At 38.5% G+C, this 21,631-nt stretch overlaps 2 protein-coding genes across 6 annotated transcripts in view; one reads left to right on the top strand and one right to left on the bottom strand.

The window, feature by feature from the left end:
• ranbp3a (RAN binding protein 3a) overlaps window positions 1–21,631 on the bottom strand; it is a 1,280,039-nt gene that overhangs the window by 983,887 nt on the left and 274,521 nt on the right. The window lies entirely within an intron of this gene.
• ccl44 (chemokine (C-C motif) ligand 44) lies at window positions 9,331–15,014 on the top strand. Its single transcript, NM_001115102.1, has 5 exons — window positions 9,331–9,407; window positions 9,778–9,907; window positions 10,211–10,358; window positions 10,817–10,849; window positions 14,975–15,014. The coding sequence occupies exons 1-5, from the start codon at window positions 9,347–9,349 to the stop codon at window positions 14,981–14,983; spliced, it is 381 nt and encodes a 126-aa protein (NP_001108574.1). The 5' UTR covers window positions 9,331–9,346; the 3' UTR covers window positions 14,984–15,014.

Raw genomic sequence — 21,631 nt, 5'->3', positions numbered from 1 at the left:
TGAGTATTGTGTGTTTTTTTGTGTGAGTAGAAAAGTTGTGTCTGAATTCGGTCCTGTCGGGCCCCTTTCCTAAAAAGTCTAGAGCTGCGTCCCAAATGGCACACTATGAACTCATGCACTTTGTACTTATGCACTTACACACTCAACAGGATAGTATATGTGTGTAGTAATGTCCCAAATGGCACACTAATGTTTTTTCACTAATCGGAAATTCAAACGGTTTCCCTGATGACGTTTGACGGTTGCCAAATCAGTGAAATAAACGACCGAATTATCAAATAATACCTGCCGTGAGTATTGCCGCATTCACCATCGAGAGGCGCTATAATCACTCTTGTAGGAGAATTTTGCTTTCACCATCCAAAATAAATAAAGTTATCCAACATGTGCACCTAATAGCTTCGCCCCTTCTGATACGTGAGCAAACCTGCGGTTGTTAAGTGCGTGAAGTGTCCATCATTACACACTTCATTTTAGCGGCTGAATGAGTGCATCATCCGGGTAATTTAAGAGCACTTATTATTTTTAGAGTTTTCAGTGTGAACACACTACTTACATTATTTATACTACAAATGGCGTAGAATAGTGCATAAGTATGCGATTTGGGACACAGCTTAGCTCTGTCTTCAATTCAACACACCTGATCCAGCTAATACAGCTCTTACTAGTCATACTTCAGGCAGGTGTGTTTAGGAAAGTTGTAGCTAAAGTTTGGACACCTGGAATAGAAAGTTCGTATAGATTTATGCTTTTTAGTGTTTCGTGTGTTCCCAAACTTTACCCAGACTTCCCAGACAGATTATTCTGGCCAAATTGTATTCAATGGTCATGGAATTTCTGGAATATTGTGAAATTTTAAAACATTCCAGACATTGAAAATGTGTTTATATATGTTTTTGGTCCAAGTCATGCAATATCAATTTTTGTCTGTCATTTTGTATTTTAGTTTCCATTTATAAAAGTTTTTTTTGTATCACATTGTTTTACGCCTGTTGTTATGATTAGACTATTTTTCAGCGCTATTTTACTCATTTCACGCTCATTTACTGGCAATCACTACAGTCAAATACACTACCTGACAAAAGTCTTGTCGCCTATCCAAGTTTTAGGAACAACAAATAATAACTTGACTTCTGGTTGATCATTTGGTATCAGAAATGGCTTATATGAAAGGCAAAGGCCTCTAGATTATGCTTATTTGACCAAAATAAAATATGATCATGCCTTGATTTTTAATGATTGAAATAGGACAGTAAGGTCTGACTTTGCTTGGGCAAAAGACTTGTCACTTATGAGAAATAGTGTACAGTATAGAACTTAAAGTTATGGTGCAGTGGAAAAAGTTAATCTTGTGTATGACTCCCACAAGTATGGACAACTGCATCCATACATCTCTGCAATGACTCAAATCACTTATTAATAAAGTCATCTGGAAAGGCAAAGAAAGCTTTCTTGTTGGACTCCCAGAGTTCATCAAGATTCTTTGGATTCATGTTCAATGCCTCCATATTACCCAAGACATGCTCAATAGTATTCATCTCTGGTGACTGGGCTGGCCAATCCTGGAGCACCTTGACGTTCTTTGCTTTCAGGATCTTTGATGTGGAGGCTGAAGTATGAGAAGGATCTTGCTATCCTGCTGAAGAATTTGCCCTCTCCTGTGGTTTGTAATGGAATGGGCTGCACAAATGTCTTGATACCTCAAGCTGTTGGTGTTGTCGTCATCCACTCTGCAGATCTCCGCACGCCCCCATACTAAATCTAACCGCAAACCATGATTTTTCCTTCACCAAACTGAAGTTCCACAGATGATTCCTCAAAAAAAAAAAAAAAGTACCTTCTGCTTGACTAGAACTTAAGTTATTATTTGTTGCTCTTACAACAGGGATTTGTAAGGAGTACTGTCAATATTATACTTACTAAGGATATCAGGCCAGGATATTAGACATTTTAGGAGCTATAAGAAACAGTAAGTACCTCTTATTATTTTCCAAAACCTAAAATAAATTATGCATTGTTGTCGTCAGAGTTTTTTGGTTTTTTTTTTTTTTTTTGTCAGTGAAAGTGAATTAGATATTTGGCTTAGTGTGGGAATTGTTTTGCTTGCTTAAACCATAAGAGACCTTTTGGTTGAGCATTGAGAAACCAGCAGCAGACTTTATTATTATATATTTTTTCATAAAGACATTGAACAAATTTGAAATAAGTTTTTAAATTTGTTATTATAAAATCTTTAAGTTATGTTTTGTTTGATTTTTACGGTGGCTGAGAGCATTAAGAAAGTGCATACAATTAGCGGTGTTCGAGATCTGAGAGGTGAGATTTAGTTTAATTTAAAGTCCTGGGCGTATGGTTGCTTGCTTTTTTTTTTATAGCTCTGATATCTGACAGGTTGAACTAATAAATAACTGGTCACACTACAATAAGGTTCATTAGTTAATTAATGCATTTACTAACATGAACAAACAATGAACAATACATTTACTACTGTATTTATTCATGTTAGTTAACGTTATTTAATGAAAATACAGTAGTTCATTGTTAGTTCATGTTAACTCACGGTGCATTAACTAATGTTAACAAGCATGGTCTTGGATGTTAATAATGCATTAGTAAAGGTTCAATTATGATTAATAAATGCTGTACATGTGTTGTTTATGATTAGTTCTTAGTAAATGCATTAACTAATGGTCCTTAATGTAAAGTGTTACCAAATAACTTTATTTTGATGCTATGGTAACAAGAATTGCTTTCAGAACTACTAAGAGTAAATTAAAGAACAAGCATGTCAGACTACAAGACATTTGAATGTAATTCCCAAACTTGTTTGAGGGACGAGATTAGCCATAGATCAGTTATCAACATTAAAAGATCCAGGATCTGCCAAATCATCCTAGATCATTAAAGTGAGGTTTGAAGAATGGACTCCAGATGCTCACCGAAGCTATGCAGGGTTGTGTCAGTACCTGGATGGGAGACCACATGGAAAAACTAGTTTGCTGGAAATATATTTCCTTTAATCTATACATGTACACATAAAAATGTAAACTGTCTATAAAATCACTTTTTAGTAAGATGCATCATACTCTTTTTGTATTTTTAACATGCGTTTAGATATCTAAGTAAAATAAACCTAATTCATACATTTAGTCCTAAGTTTTCTTTTAAAAACATCTTGCCGTCATTAGAACGCAATAAATTTTGGGACGTTCGAGGACGCAAAGGATCCACCGGTTGTGTTCTTCATTACCTAATGCATTTGGAGGGTGCATTTGAAGGAGGCTAAGAGTTTTAGCCTTCTTTGGAGGACGCAGCCTCTGAAATGAGACACAACTGTGGCCTCCTATCCACTGGACTGCCTCTATCTGCTTGTTAAGTGTGACGTCATGCGAAGCGGCTTCCGGGTCCAAGCGCTCTATTCAACTGTATGGGGAGACTCATGAAATGGTAATAATAAACGTTTACAAATCGATTTAATGCTTTTGAAAATCACGATCGTAATATACATGTCCATGCCTAATATTCGATGGCCAGAAAGTAATTAATTTTTTTTTATAAATTGTTAAAATTTTGGTATTTGTGATGCAGCAAGCCCAAAGATTGTTGTGTACACTATGACTTTATATAAAATTAACTTTAATGTGTGATATTAATAAAAAGTGATCATAAACGAATGATTTCTCCACTCAAATGAGTGGCGGCTTGGACCCGGAAACCGTATTCCATACGTCACCAACACGTCACCACTTAACAAGCGCATCACTTATGGAAGGCCGTTGGGGCCAAAACGTCTGCAACAAACGTGTTAACGCGTAATTGCGTGTTAACACGTAAATCACGTGTTAACGCGTACCAACGTGTTAACGCGTAATTGCGTATTAACGTGTAAATTACGTGTTAACACGCAATTACGTGTTAACACGTTTGTTGCAGACGTTTTGGCCCCAACGGCCTTCCATATTCACTGTCTCTCCACTTTACCTATAGCTGGTGTGTGGTAAAGTCACATCATTCAGGTGGAGCTGCACACTGTTGGTGGTGAGGACAGACCCCATTCACATGATTGTAAAGCGCTCTGGGTGTATGGCATTAATGTGATATATACAATGTGGAATATAAGTTGAACACGTCTCTAAAGGTGCTGTTGACGATTCTAACCCATACATGCAATGACAACAAATCTTACTAATTAACAAATTAAGGTATGTGTTTATAAAATTGAATGAGGCAGGGAAAAGTATTGAACACATGAAGAAAGGGAGCTGTAGAAAGGCATGAAAAGCCCAGAGAGTGGCTGAAATCTCTCAGTAGCTTTTCAGCAACCCTCTGCCCTTCCTCAGTGTAAATTATTATTAACTGCTTCAGCCTAACATCTACATTTTCAGGATGATGAAGATGAAACCAGGGTGGACATTTCAACAAGAAAATTATTGCCTGGGAGATTCTCAAATGCTTTCAGAGAAAGAAAATCAAGCTGTAGAATGGCCCAGCCAATCACCTGACTCGAATCCAATAGAGAATACAAAATAAAGATCAGATTTGAAAGCCTGTTATTTTATTCTGCCCTGTTTTGAGTTCGATCTGAATCAGACAGTCAATGAAAAGACTCGGCAGCGTGCAGACTGAGGCTGTTCTACCATCAGACTAGCTGTCTACCTTATAATCCAGGCTGAGATAAACATCCCTGTTTACTTCTAAATATCTAGGAATTTCCCTTCAGGCATGAAGCTTAAAGACACAATTTTGCATGCCAAATAATCCAAAGATTTTTATGAATCAGAATGTTCACGATCATTGCAGCCGATCGTCTGTTCTTCCTGAGATTTAGCTAAAGCACGTCCCCAGGGTTAAACGGTCTCACTTGAATGGACAGTCCTGGGGGTCTCGCAGTGTGAGGGATGCTGCCAATCCAGCAGAAATAAAACCGTTGCCAAAAAATTGGAAACCAATATTTTATGTTCGTTAAGTTGGCTTTGTGTCTTGATCCAGGACATAAAGTTAATTAATTTTAGATGAAGACGAGCAAGAATGTGAGTGATTACATGAGTAATTTAAGACTAACCTCGTAGGCATGCTGAGAATTCTTCGCATAGTTGTCTTTGTGTGGATGGGGTTTTGTAACATGCTTCATTGGCAAAAAAAAAAAAAAATTGCAATGGGTCTGTCAGCTGTAAAATCTCTCAAGATCTTTGTTATGTGGAGGTCTAAAGGTGGTCACTAGTGTTAATATTGCTTTTGCTCATGCTTGGTGTTAGAAATATGAGAAAACCCATTAACACTTTTTTTTTTTCAAACAACCCCAAAAATGAAACTTATGTTATTAATTACACACCCTCATGGCATTCCAATCCCCTGAGACCTTTCTGAAGATTCCAGAGGTAATCAAAGTCAGTAAAAGAACCCAAAACATTCCATGTACCTTCGGTCGTACAAGTGCAATATAAGAAGCTCCAAGAATCCTATTGTGTGCCAAATAAAATGTAAAAACATTCATCAGACCCTTTAATCAACAGCGGAATGAACCGCTATCTTATCCAGCATGTTTTACACAGCGGATGTCCTCCAAACTGCAACCCAGTACTGGGAAACACCCATGCACTCTTGTATTTACACAAATACACTACGGCGAATGTAGCTTATTCATTTAACCTATAGTGCATGTCTTTGGACTGTGGGGGAAACCGGATTAGCCGGAGAAAACCCACACCAACACAGAGGGAACATGTATTTCTATACAGAAATGCAACCTGACCCAGCCGGGACGCAAGCCAGCGACCTTCTTGCTGTGAGGCGACTGTGCTAACCACTGAGCCACCGTGTCGCTCAATGTAAAAACAATTTTTTTTTTATTTATGTCTACCATCTTATGTTAGGGTGCACATTAACTACATACAAAGCTTGTATGTTGTGCTTCTAAACATGCACCCTGACGACTTTTCTGGACTCAAAATGTCTCAGGACCATTGCTGTCTACAAAGGACGAGAGAGCTCTCGGATTTCATTTAAAGCAGTGGACCTCAACCTTTTCATCACTGCGGAATGGTCAACGCTTGACAATTTTAACCCAGGGGGTTTGGAGGGTTGCTAGATGACCATTAAACCCCATTCTCGGAGGAAAACAAGCTGACAAAGCATTGTCACTCTGATAGAAATTTTATTCATGGAAAAAATTACAAAGCACTGCAGTGTTTGGTGTTCGGTGTTTGTCAGAGATAATCAGTCTTACTGAAATGTGTATATTTCACATAAGCTGAAGCTGATCGATCGCGATGTGCTCGCAGGATTCATTCAACTGGGTGCGTCTGGTCTGGACAGCACGAGTGCGTCACACCGCTTCCATTGGAAACAACGAACTTGCGAGAACTTTAGAAAAGTCCCAATATGCGAACGGCCCCCCGCCATTTGCGATCTCCATCAGTTGATCTTTTTTCACACATGCTGGATTCACCTGATTTGTTGGTAAATGGGTTGCGAACACATCCCTTGGCATTTCGTGGGTCCTTCACTGGGCCTTTTCCTCTTAGCAAAGAAACTTTCCTAAGACGTCTTACTCATTTTGCTGCTTGTGGGTCATATTTGGGCGCTCAAATGACTGAGATGTAACCAAGAGAATACGGTCATTTTTCAAAATAAAAGTCTTTTCAAAATAAAAGATTGTTCAGACTCCGGTAATAAGTAAAACGGAAATAATGATTACTTGTGCGGACTGGTACCAATCGTGGCCCGGTGGTTAATACTAATCTAAAACACGGGTGTCAAATCCAGACCCTGGAGGGCCGCAGCTCTGCTAAGTTTAGCTTTAACCCTAATAAAACACATGTGATCGAACTAATTGAGGCCTTCTGGCTTGTTTGAAACCTACTGGTACAGTAAGTGTGTTGAAGCAGGGTTGATACTACACTGTGCAGAGCTGCGGCCCTCCAGGAACTGGATTTGACAACTATTATCTAAAACATCTTCATTTGCTTTCTCAAAGATACAAGGTCTCCAGGGATGACATGACGGTGAGTAATTAACCTTTTGTTTTTGTTTTTTTGAGTGAATTATTCTGCAAGCTTTGCAACCGATTGGTACAGGGGTCAGAAATTACACAATCTCAATAGAAAAACAAACGACAAGTTTCTGTCTATAAACTTTAACAACAAAACACATGCAAGAAGTAATTCAATAAATATCGTCAGACAAAAGAGAGGATCATGCAATATCGGATTTCTTCTTTTCAAAAGAGGTTGATTTGCAGTTAAAACAAAAGAGAGCATCATGAAAGCTATGCTGTAGTTTTGTTATAGGTCTTTGACATCTCACTCAGAACTTTCTTTATCCTCTATGTTGCTCAGTGAAGGCTTTCTGTTATCCGTCTAATTGGCCTGTCAAATCACATTGTTTTTGCATTTGAGTACAGTGAACTCACTGTCATGTTCAAGAAACCAGTCTGAGGTGATTTGTGATTTATGGCACTTTATCCTGCTGGAAGTATCCATCAGAAGATGGGTACACTGGTCATAAAGGGATGGACATGGTACAGCAACAATACTCAGGTAGGCTGTGGCGCTGACATGATGCTAAGTTGGTACTAATGGGCCCAAAATGTGCCAAGAAAATATCCCCCACACCATTACACCATCACCAGCCTGAACCGTTAATACAAGGCAGGATGGATCCATGCTTTTTTTGTTGTTGATGCCAAATTCTGACCCGACCATCCAAATGTTGCAGCAGAAAACGAGACTCATCAGACCAGGCAACGTATTTCCAATCTTCTCTTGTCCAATTTTGGTGAGCCTGTGTGAATTGTAGCCTCTGTTTCTTGTTCTTAGCTGACAGGAGTGGCACCCGGTGTGGTCTTCAGCTGCTGTAGCCCCTCCGCCTCAAGGTTTAACGTGCATTCAGTGATGCTCTTCTGTCGACCTCGATTGTATCTAGTGGTTATTTGAGCTACTGTTGCTTTTCTATCAGCTGAAACAGTCTTTCCATTCTCCTCTGACATCAACAAGGCATTTGCGCCCACAGAACTGCCGCTCACTGGTTATTGTCTCTTTTTCAGACCATTCTCTGTAAACCCTAGAGATGGTTGTGCGTGGAAGTCCCAGTAGATCAGCAGTTTCTGAAATACTCAGACCAGCCCGTCTGGCACCAACAACCTTGCCACATTCAACATCACTTGAATCACCTTTCTTCCCCATTCTGATGCTCGGCTTGGTGATCGTCTTGACCATGTCTACATGCCTAAACGCATAGAGTTGCTGCCATGTGATTGGCTGATTAGAAATGTGCGTGAACTAGCAGTTGAACAGCTGTACCTAATAAAGTGGCCGGTTGGTGTATTTCACAGGCATCAGCACTGCGCAGTGCTCAGCTTGTGTTTTTTGTATAATACACACAGTGTGATTGTCAGTCACTCAAAGAACTTGTCCACTAGTGGGTACTAAAGTAAATGAAAGAAACTATTCTGTTTGTTTGGTTTTCCACTTGCAGGTGAAGCTGTTCACTTAATCATGTGGCTGTTTGTTTAATCACGTAATCTCGTCTACATTGAACCAAATTTCTGTTTGGGCGTTTTGCATTGTGAAGCCTCAATTACCGAAGACATATACGGGATAGACAGTCGGGCCGTGGACACGCTGAGGTCATGGGCAGGGTGTGTTTTCACAGCTGAGTTCTCTCATCCCTTACACACCCACCTTGGACACGCAGATGGCATATTTCAGCCATGTATCTAATGATCCCAGGTATGCCAAAACCATAAAGTCCCTACACAGTTTCTCAAGAATTCGACATGAGGATGGGTTTTAAATGTCTGCACATGAGCATCCATATTGGTTCCTGATGTTCTGTTCGTTTGACTATTTTCTCACACTCCTCCCAGCAAAACAGACCTCAGGACTGCATTTCATCCACTGCAATAAATCAAAAAAGTTGAGCGTTTAAATGCAAGGTGTTTCCTTCCTTTAAGCATTCAACTTCAGGCCCATATTTCACTGTAGACTGCTGCTGCTGCTTCGAAATAGTTTGAAAGACATTCTGCATTGATTTATTACTGCTAGCTTGGCTGTTGTAAATTCAGGCAAACAGGGGAAGATGAGCTCTAAACTGCGGTAATTATGCCAAGCATCGCACCATGCCTCGCACAGCTCGACGTGTTAATTGAACAGAGTTGTGCGTTTCTCAACAGTAAGGGGAGATGCTACGACTGTGAATCCAGCACACGAGGGGGGAGCGAGGGAGATTGTGGGTGTGTTAGCGCGTGAGAGAAAAAATAGGGGAAGGGAGGGAGAGAGGAGAGAAATAAAAACAGCACAAGAGGACAGCAGACAGCACGGAGGAAAAATCCCTCTGAGGTTCCACCATGTTCCTGCAGACTGTCTCCATCCTCTTCCTCTCGGCCGTCCTCTTCGGCTGCCTGGAAGGTAAGGTGAAACTCTCTCTCTTGCGTCTGATTGTGGTGTTGGAACGGGGCGGTTGGGACCAGATCTCGGTGGGAGGGAGAGAGGCTTAATGCTCTGATAGCCAGACCTGTTCAGGAGCTTCGGATGCTGGAGTTTCACGCATGTCAGAGGATACGAGGTATGATCAAGCATGATAGGAGGCTGTGCCTGCCACAAACAGGATGAAAAGGAGTCCGAATCAGGCCACGACCCTCAGTTTTCTCCGCAAACTGTTGAACAGGCCAGTTTACATGCGTGCGGTGTCAGTTCTGATACTTGCTGATGGGTTCCAGGTGGGAATCTCTGTTGAATTCTGCTGCTGGTTTGTAATTTCTCTCTCTCTTTCTGCCAGGGAAGGGTGTGCAAATGCAGCGAGATGTTCAGTGCTGCATGCAGTACTCTCACGGAAAAGTCCGGACCAAAGATGTCCTGAGGTATGAGAGGCAGACGGAGGGGCCGGATTGCAGCATAAGAGCCATCATGCAAGTATTCCAGGCATCCTGGAGCAATCACAGACACGGAAAATATGCCCTATTAAAGCTCACTGGCATTGCCGTCTAAGCAGGTCAGATTTTTATTACTGAGAGCGGTAATTGTCAGGCAAGCAGAGCAAAAGAATGCACTCAGGCTAGGTGGACAATGCCCAAACTGTTTCTTCAACGGGGCCAATTTGGCCTGCGCTGACTTGAAGCGTAGCAGATTAAGAGATTTGTGATCTGCAGTATGTAAAGAGAGAGCTCTTGAGATCTTGGCGCTCACGTTCTCGCTTGTCTGAATCACGGCAGATTGTACACCAAAAAGGCAGTGAAGTGCGCTGATCCGAGGGACAGGAAGGTGAAGAGGTTACTACGGAAACTGAACCAGAGGCTGGGAGCCAAAGCCCGCAGGACCATGTGGTTACATCCACATTTGAATCTGCCTGTTATGTCGGAGGTAAGATCTCCGTGGGTTTGTGGAAATTACGGCAAATCAAACTTGGTCCCACTTTATATTAAGTGTCCTTAACTACTATGTACTTACATCAAAAAATAAATACAATGTACTTACTGTGTTCATAATGTATTTGAGAACACTTGTGGTGCTCTTGAGTTGGGATAGAGGTTGGGTTATGAACAGGTTTGGTGGTATGGGTAGGTTTAAGGGTGGGTTAAGGTGTAAGGGATGGTCAACAGTGTATTTACAAATGTAATTACATACATGTATTTAATCAAGCATAAGTACACAGTAAATACATGTATTTAAACAATAAGTACATTGTATAAAACTATTAATTCCTGTGTAAGTACATATTAGTTAAGGCCACTTAATATAAAGTGGGACCTAAAACTTTACCAAAATTTGCATCGTGGGCCAGAAAGTGTCTTGAAGTAGTATTTTCTTTTCATTTACAGGTCGCTGTTGTGAATTCCCAAAAGATGAACAAGGTAAACAACATGTGTGGGACATTAAACTGTCAGCATTTACACACCCTTTACTTGTTTCAAACCTTTGTTTTGTTGAACAGAAAAGAAGATATGAAGAGTTCAGATGCAAAAAACGTTTGAACTTTCCTTGAAAATGAGCATTTTTATCCGACTCCTGTCTGTTGGTTTAGTAATTTCAAGTTTATGGCAAAGAAAACAGTCTTTCAAATGTCTTTAAAATGAAATAACTAAACATATACATAGGAGTCTGAGAAAAATGCTCATTTTAATAGAAATTTCCGATGGCACTTAGAGGTTTTAGCATCTGAACTCTTCATATTTAGATGAAACCTGTAAACATTGACTTCCATAATCTTCGTTTTCTGTCCAACTATGGAAGCTGTAAGCTTTAGCTTTGTTTAAAATATCTTCTTTAGTGTTAAACAAAAGACAAACTAAAAGGTTTGGAACCACTTGGTCAGTAATAGTGAGTACGTTTTCATTTTTGGATGAACTATCTCTTTAATTCAGTAGAGTACAACAGGAGGTAAACATTTCATACTTCTTTTTTTTTCATTGATGAATTGATTTCAAGCGATAATGCATCAAAGTCGGTACATTACTTGGTAGAAAGCATTTCAGTTTGTGACAACTACTCTATCCATAGTCCCAAAGAGTGACCCACCAATCAGAAAATTTCCTTGGAAACTCAAATTGCAGGAAAGGGTTTGAAACAGAGTTTCTGAAAATTTCATAATGCCAATTTTAAGATTTTTTTTAACACGGGTTTCGTACTCAAATTGGCAGGGGGCCATTTCAGTGACTGACAATTCATAGGAGGGCCGTTTCAACATTCAAGCACAAGAAAAAAGTGACATAATTGGTGCATCATATGACAACAGACATGATGTTTAGAATTTAAGCATTACATGTCACAAATCAACATGTTTTTGCTTCACGCAACTGCTGAAATATATAGTTGAAGTCAGAATTATTAGCCCCCCTGTTTATCTTTTCCCCCCAATTTCTTTTTAACAGAGAGAAGATTTTTTCAACACGTTTCTAAACACAATCATTTTAATAACTCATTTCTAATCACTGATTTATTTTATCTTCGCCATGATGACAGTAAAAAATATTGGACTAGATATTTTTCAAGACTCTTCTATACAGCTTAAAGTGACATTTAAAGGCTTAACTGGGTTAATTATGTTAACTAGGCACGTTAGGGTTATTAGGCAAGTTATTGTATAATGATGGTTTGTTCTGTAGAAAATCGAACACATATATAGCTTAAAGAGGCTAATAATATTGACCTTAAAATGGTTATAAAAAATTAAAAAATGCTTTTATTCTTTTATTCTAAGAAAAAGTATAATAGCAAATACTGTGAAATATTTCTTGCTCTGTTAAACATTATTTGGGAAATATTTAAAAAAGAAAAAAATTCAAAGGGGGGCTAATAATTCTGACTTCAACTCCATCTTGCATTTTGACATTTAAATAATCAAAATAATGATAATTTTTTTGTAATAATCAAAATAATGATAATGATATTTTTATAACAACAAAGAGGGGAAGCTAATATATTCTATAGTATATAATCACATTTAGTTGAATATAGTATATATTCACATTTACTTTACCATGTTCAAGCCATCCAGTAGTTAAATGTACATAGTTGTCATAGAAATCTCAATACGCATATGAGGAAAATCTATTACATTCGACCATTTGAATTGAATATTAGCAAAATTAGCATATTTGTTACACCACCAGCATATTGTGTAAGCCATGAAAAAGTGTTTGTTCAAGAAAATACAGGCGGTATAAAACTGATAATCAAACGATTCTTGAATATTTACAAAAGTAGAGCTTTAGTAAAAAATAAAGCACTTATGCACATTTATTTCAACGTTTAAATCAGCCCCAGAAATAATCTGCATGTGGGTTACTCTCGACCACACGCTGAGAAAAAACTAAAGTAAAATACAGTATAATATATTGCAGTACTTTAAACGTCCTGTAGGTGGGGGTTAAAACCAGAAGTGGCTATATGGGACAGCACAACAATGACAGTGATTCAAAAATATATGTTTTACTTTACTATATTTTCGACGTCAGTTTCGGGCCGGAGGGAGGACGAGGGTGGGCCATTATTTCAGTATTGTTTAATTTGTATTCAAAATGAGCTATACTGAAGACAGGTTTGATGCATACTTGAACTACAGGAAAAAAACACGGCTTTTCCAAAAATGTACGTGCAGGTCCAGCTGTTTCATTTTAGAGGTGCGATTCAGACTTTCATCAAACATCAGCATGAACGGTATTATCACTTTCGAAATCAGGTCTCTTGATAAACGTAAGCGAATTAATCTTTCCCGCACTGAAATGATTTAGCAGTCTGGAAACATCGTCTCGAACAGTTCGCCTACCCTCAAAGTGTTGAATCTGACATAAAAAAAGTGACACTGATATCGCTTGCGGGGTTTGTAGAGCTGCAGTGTGAGCGTTACCTAGGCAGTGAGGAGCTAGTGTAACCCCACCGGTCTTAAACCACCTAACCCGCTCCAAGCTGGTTTCAAACCGGCGACCTTCCGCATGGGAGTCTGGCGCTCTACCAAGGAGGCTAAAGACCATAGCGTCTGTCGCTAGAGCACCTTTAGAGGTCAGAGGAGTGAGGTTTACCTGCACAGCACACACTAGCTGGCCTCCGTTACACTCACCCCCCTAAACCTCACTCCCATCCGGGTCATGGCACCAATGTAACCCCGCTGGTCTTACACCACCCAACCCGCTCCGAGCTGCTATCAAACCAGCGACCTTCCGCATGGGAGTCGGGCACTCTACCAAGGAGGCTAAAGACCATGGCCTCTAGCATCTGTCGCTAGAGCACCTTTAGAGGTCAGAGGAGTGAGGTTTACCTGCACAGCACACACTAGCTGGCCTCCGTTACACTAGCAGATACTTGGCAGAATTGGCTGATGGCTGTCGTTTGCTGGAGACTCTTCATGGCAGTTAGATGTTTCTCAGTTTAGCCATGAGTGCCTGTACACCGAACATTCCCAGTTTAATTGCTTTTCTGCATAGTAAACAGTAGGCTGTAAATAAGGTGTTAGCAACTGGCCTTAGCCAAGCCCTATATTCAGTTTTTTTCAAGCCAAGTATTGCTAAACTTGCCTTCCCTATAGCTAAAAATGTAAATTAATTTTACGTCTGCAACACGATTAGAGGCTGCATCCGAAACCACCTGCTAATCAGTAGGTACTGCATTTTAATTCAATACTCGACCCTAAGAAAAGTTTGTTCTATACTTTATTATTGTGAGCAGTATGAATAAAACTTGGATGTACTACATTCGCCATTTTGTCATGATCACGAGACTACCCACGTGAGTTTGCATTGCTTCACTCCCATTCATGAATTCTCTCGCAGGGCATCATGGGATATCGTAGCACCCATTCGATGCGCACTTCAGAATCTCGCCGCAATTAGTAGGTCATCCGGGTTCTTCTCGCATACTGATTTATCGAATTCTATAAATTCAGACATACTACTCGCCTCACATACTGATTTTAGTGTACCATATAGTATGAAAGTATGCTATTTCGGACGCAGTCCCAGAAAGACTTGCGCCAATAACAGAAAGCTGATTGGCTGTAGCATGTTGGTCTCCTTTGTAGATATAATACAGCAAATTACATTTGGACTAGTGAAATAAAGAACTACAGCACCTCGAAAACCATGCAACAACAACAAAAAAGAATTTAAATGAGCATTAGATGGTAGCGTTACATGGACATTGGAAAAATAAGACCTGAGTAAAAATATTTAAGACCTAGAACAGTAAATTTAAGACTTTTTAAGGCCTTTTGATTTTTACATTTTAGACTTTTTAAGACCCCATGGAAGCCCTGTTGGAAGTAACCATCTACGACCATGAAGAGCTGTGCATATGAATGCAACAGTATCTATTTTATTCTACATTTTTGACTGTTGTAGTCAGTATGTAGTTCCAGTATCACTGTCAACTGTTGTGCTCTATTCTCATTTGAAACATTTTTTCATATTGGTCTTCACTCTTCATACATGTCTTTGTCATCTCTCTAAAAGGAAATTTCAGTAATCAGTTTTCTTTCCATCTAGACCAAGTGAAAGTCGAGGGAAGACAGGTGATTGATGAAACTCCAGCCTTCTTGTGTGTCACTGTTTTCTTACATGTTTAAGAAAATCTCTGTAGACTCATTCACTACCAAACAGTATGTTATCCAGATATGTTGTGATATTTAGATGTCCTCTCAAATGACTGTTAATCTATATGCCAAAGTATTCTTCTCTGAGACTTGTTAAGGTTGTTTATAATCTCTGCAGCTATATATAGTCTCTATAACTTATACGAGCTCTTCTAGAGTCCAGTAAGCTGGTATGACTGTTCTCCAACCGATTTATAGTGCAATTACAGATTCTCTTGTGTATGTTAAAACACAACTGATTTTTATATATAAAATAAATGGAAAAATTATGAAAGTTGTTTTGTTTTTATTTGAACAATACTTTTATTCCTGTCTAACTGTGGATGATTCATTTTTGCCTTCTGGGATCTTTGTGGAAATGCACATTTATGGAGGTTTTGTAAATGAATGGACGGATAACAGAATTAACAACAGCAAAAACGAACCAAAACTCAAAATAGCTGTCAAACATGCACACAAAATGGCAAATAATAATATTGATAATTCAAAGGCAGTCCATTTGGGTCTTTCGAAGCCTCATTAACAGAATGTACAAATGAGCCAAAACATTACGATCACCTGCTTAAGCGCTGAGACACAGACAAACTACTAGCACCAACCAAACCCAACTGTGTTGTTGCCTCACGTTGGATTGCATCTGGACCAAAAAGCTGCCTGTGAACACACCAAACAAACGAATGTTGACTTGAAATGAGAACTCTGCAGGGTGCAGAAGTCTGTTTTCTTCTATTAATAGAACATACAAATGAGCCAAAATATTACGATCACCTGCCTAAGGGCTGACACACTAAACCAACGCCAAACAACTAGCACCAACCAAACCCAACTGTGTTGTCATCTCTCATTGGATCACTACTGGACCAAAAAGCTGCCCATGAACGGATGAAACGGACGAATGTAAACTGAAATGAGAGTGTGTCTTTCTACTCCGCAGGGAGCAGAAGTCTGTTTTTTTTATTATTAGAATATAAAAATGAGCCAAAACATTACGGTCACCTGCCTAAGGGCTGGGACACAGCCAAACAACTAGCACCAACCAAACCTAACTGCATTGTCGCCTCATGTTGGATCGCTTCTGGACCAAAAAGCTGCCCGTGAATGCACCAAATGGACGAATGTCGACTGAAACGAGAGCTTTGAAACGAGAACATGTCTTTCTACTCAGCAGGGGGCAGTAGGCTGTCTTCTTGTTCTGCAAAGGGAAGCAGAACTTGATAGTGTAAACAAAGCAGCGTTTAGTACCATTATCACAGTAATTGTCACTCACCAAAGAAGGTTTTTTGCAAATACGTCTGATAATCTATATTGTTCGCAAATATTTAAGAAATGTCACAAAAACACAGCCAACGTCTTTGTGACCCCTTTTGGCTTGTAGTGTTTACTTGCTACGTCTCTTTACTTTTATTAATAGAATATAAAAATGAGCCAAAACATTATGATCACCTGCCTAAGGGCTGGGACACAGCCAAACAACTACCGCCAACCAAACCTAACTGTGTTGTCACCTCACATTGGATCGCTTCTGGACCAAAAAGCTGCCTGTGAACACACCAAACGGACGAATGTAGACTGAAATGAGTGTCTTTCTACTCCGCAGGGAGCAGTAGTCTGTTTTTTTTTACTAATAGAATATACAAATAAGCCAAAACATTACGGTCACCTGCCTAAGGCAGGGACACACCAAATCAACGCCAAACAACTAGCACCAACCAAACCCAACTGCATTGTTGCCTCTCGTTGGATTGATTCTGGACCAAAAAGCTGCCCGTGAATGCACCAAATGGACGAATGTCGACTGAAACGAGAGCTTTGAAACGAGAACATGTCTTTCAACCCTGCAGGGGGCAGTAGGCTGTCTTCTTGTTCTGCAAAAGGAAGCGGAACTTGATAGTGTAAACCAGGGGTCACCGATCTCGGTCCTGGAGGGCCAGTGTCCCTGCAGAGTTTAGCTCCAACTTGCCTCAACACACCTGCCTGGGTGTTGCATATATACCTTGTAAAACCTTGATTAGCTTGTTCAGGTGTGTTTGATTAGGGTGGGAGCTAAAATCTGCAGGACACCAGCCCTCCAGGAACAAGTTTGATGACCCCTGGTGTAAACAAAGCAGCGTTTAGTACCATTATCACAGTAATTGTCACTCAGCAAAGAAGGTTTTTTGCAAATACGTCTGATAATCTATATTGTTTGCAAATATTTGAGAAATGTCACAGCCAACATGACACGACACAGCCAACCTCTTTGTGACCAATATATGTAGTAATATACACTGTTAAACTTTTTGTTGTAAATTTACTGAATAATACTGGCAGCTGGGTTGTCAGCCACATACTGTGTTTTAACAGTCCCCTCCTGTAGTTTACTTTCACAGTATATTACTGTTAAAATACATTTTTACACTGTGTTTTTACAGCTCAAACCTTTAACACTTTAAACCCCACAGCAAAATGCTCAGTTTTAAATGAACACTTTGAAGTGTCCACACTACTGAGTGCTCAAGAAACAGTAAAACACAGCTGAAGATAATGGGTTATAAAATAGAGAAACATAAACTAAAGTCACCATCATGGAGAAAAGTGTCTGCTTTAGTTTGGCTCTTAGCCATTAACCTGTTTAAGGGCACATAGTTTACCCCTTTTTTATGACTTAATATTATGGCTCTTCTGAGTGTGCCAGTTTAGGTTCAGTTCAACACACAGTTCAGATGTTTTTATTATAATGTGTTAAAAAGTGTCATGCTTGAGGCGCTTACACAGTTTGCTGTTTTAGGGGCGTGTTGCTTCACAGTTTCAGCTTCCCGCCCAATGTAACAAGGGGGCTCTGTGTTTGCAACAGACAGGCTGACAGACAGAGAGAGAGAGAGAGCTGAGCTAGGATGAGCATTCAGCCGTACATGTACGAGTCGAACACAGACCAATGCAGAGAGTACGATATCATTTGTGTCTTTGAAACATGAAGTGTCCCGAATCGATGCGCCACGCATTCCAGAACTCCAAACACAAGCCTCCACCAGGTCAAACACAACAGTGCCGCGCCGAGCCGCTGACCCGAAGCTCTGCCGCGTGCACCCGGACAGAAACCCACGCCCAGAACTCTGAAATGCACAGAGCCACGCAAAAGGTACAAGCAATAAATCCGATTAGAGCGATAATGTGGAGAATATTGATCTTGTGTTGAGTCCAATGAGCTTTTCATCAAAAAAATAGAGCAAAGGTGTTCCTTCAGAGATATCGCTTTGACTCACACGCTGAAAATGGCGGACGTGCAACAAGTAACTGAGGATATGATCATGACGCGAGGCTGTCAATCAATATTGGTGGGCGGGGGGACCGCTCTCCTACGTAAAGTTGCAGTCAGTCTAAAAACCGCTCCAATTGGTCCACCGTTTTTTGTTGTTAAATTGGAAAAAAAAAAAGGACTGTGTGCGTTTATATCACCCCAATATGACGGTCTATACACTATACTTACACACATGTCTGTCCAAACAGCTTGAAAAGTAGATTTTTCACCAAAGATGTCCTTTAATGTAAATTTACTGGGCTGCTGTAACTTTTAAGAACTTTGTTTGAAAAATTTATTCATTACAGCAAATAAGTCAAGTAAAAAAAAAAAATTAAGTGAGGCACAACCTGTGATGAAATAATATTATTCACTGATGTTAACCAATACGTAATAACATGTTCGCACATGCCACAGAATTATGAAGGTTTATAAGCTTAAAAATCCTATAGTTCGACTTCTGCTAACAGAGACAAATAATTAGCGTATGAACCTCAGTAACAGTGACAATTAACAAAGGGAACAAAACTCACAAACATCACAAAAACTGATATGTTGGGCTGCCAGACAAACAGGATATGACAGATCATTAAGGACATTTCCTTTAGGATTAACTCCATAACTGGAATAAAAAATGTTGTCTTTTTTGATGTTCTTCTTCAGATATTTTTTATGCTGTGAATGTTTAGAATAAATATAACTATTTATATATATATATATATATATATATATATATATATATATATTTATATATATATATATATATATATATATATATATATATATATATATATATATAAATTAAAATATATATTTTTTTTACTTCTGTAATTACAAATAGGACTAAGTAGTTAAAACTGTAGGTTAATCCCTAATTTTGATCTCCATCTGTGAGTTCATGCTACTTAAAAGTGTTTTTCAAAGATTGTGAATCCCACTCATACTAACCACTAGAGGATGCTGTTTTGTGAAAACGTTGATAGACATATTCTGATATTCAACTGTGTGCTGTGGGATATTTGACAACAGAAACACTGTAAAAAGGGTAATTTTATTCCTGAGACATTTATTCATCTTAACACATTCCAGCATTCAAAATACAAATTCAAGCCATGAAAATGGCCACATTAAACCATTACCTTAAATAAATTAACAAGTTAAATAAACAATTGTACCATATATGGTTATATACAGTTCAAGTCAGAATTATTAACCCCCACTTTTATTTATTTTTTCTTTTTTAAATGTTTTCTAAATTATGATGAACAGAGCAAAGAAATTTTCAGAGTATGTCTGATAATATTTTTTCCTCTGGAGAAAGTCTTATTTGTTTTATTTCGGCTAGAATAAAAACTGGTTTTAATTTTTTAAAAACATTTTAAGGTAAAAATTATTAGCCCTTTTAAGCTATATATTTTTTTTTCTCGATAGTCTACAGAACAAACCATCGTTATACAATAACTTGCCTAATTACCCTAACCTGCCTAGAACCTAATTAACCTAGTTAAGCCTTTAAGTGTCACTTTAAGCTGTATAGAAGTGTCTTGAAAAATATCTAGTCAAATATTATTTACTGTCATCATGGCAAAGATAAAATAAATCAGTTATTAGAAATGAGTTTTTAAAACTATTATGATTAGGAATGTGTTGAGAAAATCTCTCTGTTAAACAGAAATTGGGGCTAATAATTCAGGGGGGCTAATAAATCTGATGTCGGCTAGAAATATTTAAATATACTTAAAGATAAAATAACACCATTTCCTCATATTTTGCTGTTAAAAATAATCTCTACCAAAAGTGTGTCCTATTTATCAAAACCCAACAGAGAGGATTAGGAAGTAAATGTGTAATCCCAGTACTGACGCAGCAGACTGAACTGTTAAAGATCCACAGGAGACTGTGGTAAAGATTCAAGTATTTCACACAGTATTTATATGAACAGCACAAACTGAAGACGTTAATAAAGCAGGCAAAAAGATTTCAAAATACTTGAAAAAAATCAGCACAACACAAACTGAATACAGAACCAAAACACAGAAGAATAATCAGATAATCCACCACAAAAAAGTCTGATTATTCTTAAACCACCATTAACCGTCCAGCTATGCACTATGAAATCAATCCAATTTTACTAAAAGACTATTTTAAAGGGGACCTACTATGCAAAAATCTCTTTTATTAGGGGTTTAAACACACTTGTATGCATCAGTGTGGGAATATAACCAACTTCTAATAGTAAAAATTTATTAATTTAATTTTTTATATTCACACTTGATAAAAACAGTCTGCAGAAACACTTTGATTGGCATTCTCCCTTTGTACGTGTCATCAGAGGGGGAAAGCCCCGCCCATTAGTGACAATCTCTCCCTCATTAGCACAGGATGTTAGTCTTGTTTCTACATCTGCCACTATGCTGACACATTGGCATGTGTAGCTCCGCCCTCTTTTGAAAAGAGCACAGTCTCATTTGAATTAAAAGCGACAGTCACCAAAATGACACAATTAGGATCAAAGCCTAAAAAGCAGCTGTCTTAAAGAGTTATAAAACATTATTTGTGTGGTATTTTAAGCTTAAACTTCACAAGCACACTCTAGGGACATCAGAGACTTATTTTACATCTTGCAAAAAGGGACAAAATAGGTCCACTTTAAGGGTGGAATCATACCAGTGTACTTCACAGTCTATCACAAAACATTGTGTAAAGAAAATTTTTAATTCATCAAATGTACATTATATAAATAACCTTATGCAATATCATAAAAAGACAAAACCACAATAAAACATTACCTTTTTTACGCCTGGCATTAACATACATTTGTAAAGATCAATGATCAGCATTTACACCTACAGTAGTGTATTAACATCTATTCAGATGTGGCTCAGTTATTGAGAATAGTACCTGTTCGATCAACATTCTCAATCTAAAAACATTTCTATCACCACAAAATTCATTGTAGGCCATAAACTCGCCCTATCTGTGTAAACCAATGAGATGTGAGCCAAACTAAAGCATCAAATTACAGTTTTTTGTCCCAAATAAACGATTTTTTATTATTATTATTATTTTAGTTCATTTTTAACATGCTGATTTACAGTTGAAGTCAGAATTATTCGCCCCCTTAGAATTTTTTTTCTTCTTTAAATATTTCCCAAATGATGTTTAACAGAGCAAGGAAATTTTCACAGTATGTCAGATAATATTTTTTTCTTCTGGAGAAAGTCTTGTTTGTTTTATTTCAGCTATAATAAAAGCAGTTAAAAAAAAAAAAAA

Source organism: Danio rerio, chromosome 11 (assembly GCF_052040795.2).
Source record: "Danio rerio strain M-AB ecotype USA chromosome 11, GRCz13ab, whole genome shotgun sequence".
Lineage (NCBI taxonomy): Eukaryota > Metazoa > Chordata > Actinopteri > Cypriniformes > Danionidae > Danio > Danio rerio.
The sequence above is the reverse complement of the archived record's forward strand: the minus strand, read 5'-3'. Positions and strand labels throughout refer to the sequence as shown.

Bases quoted from the DNA above. Each gene is read 5' to 3' on its own strand.
- ccl44 (NM_001115102.1), top strand. From the start codon at position 9,347: ATGTTCCTGCAGACTGTCTCCATCCTCTTCCTCTCGGCCGTCCTCTTC. The intron at 9,908-10,210 runs GCAAGTATTCCA...GAATCACGGCAG, and splicing joins TGCAGCATAAGAGCCATCAT to ATTGTACACCAAAAAGGCAG. The intron at 10,359-10,816 runs GTAAGATCTCCG...TTTCATTTACAG, and splicing joins ATCTGCCTGTTATGTCGGAG to GTCGCTGTTGTGAATTCCCA.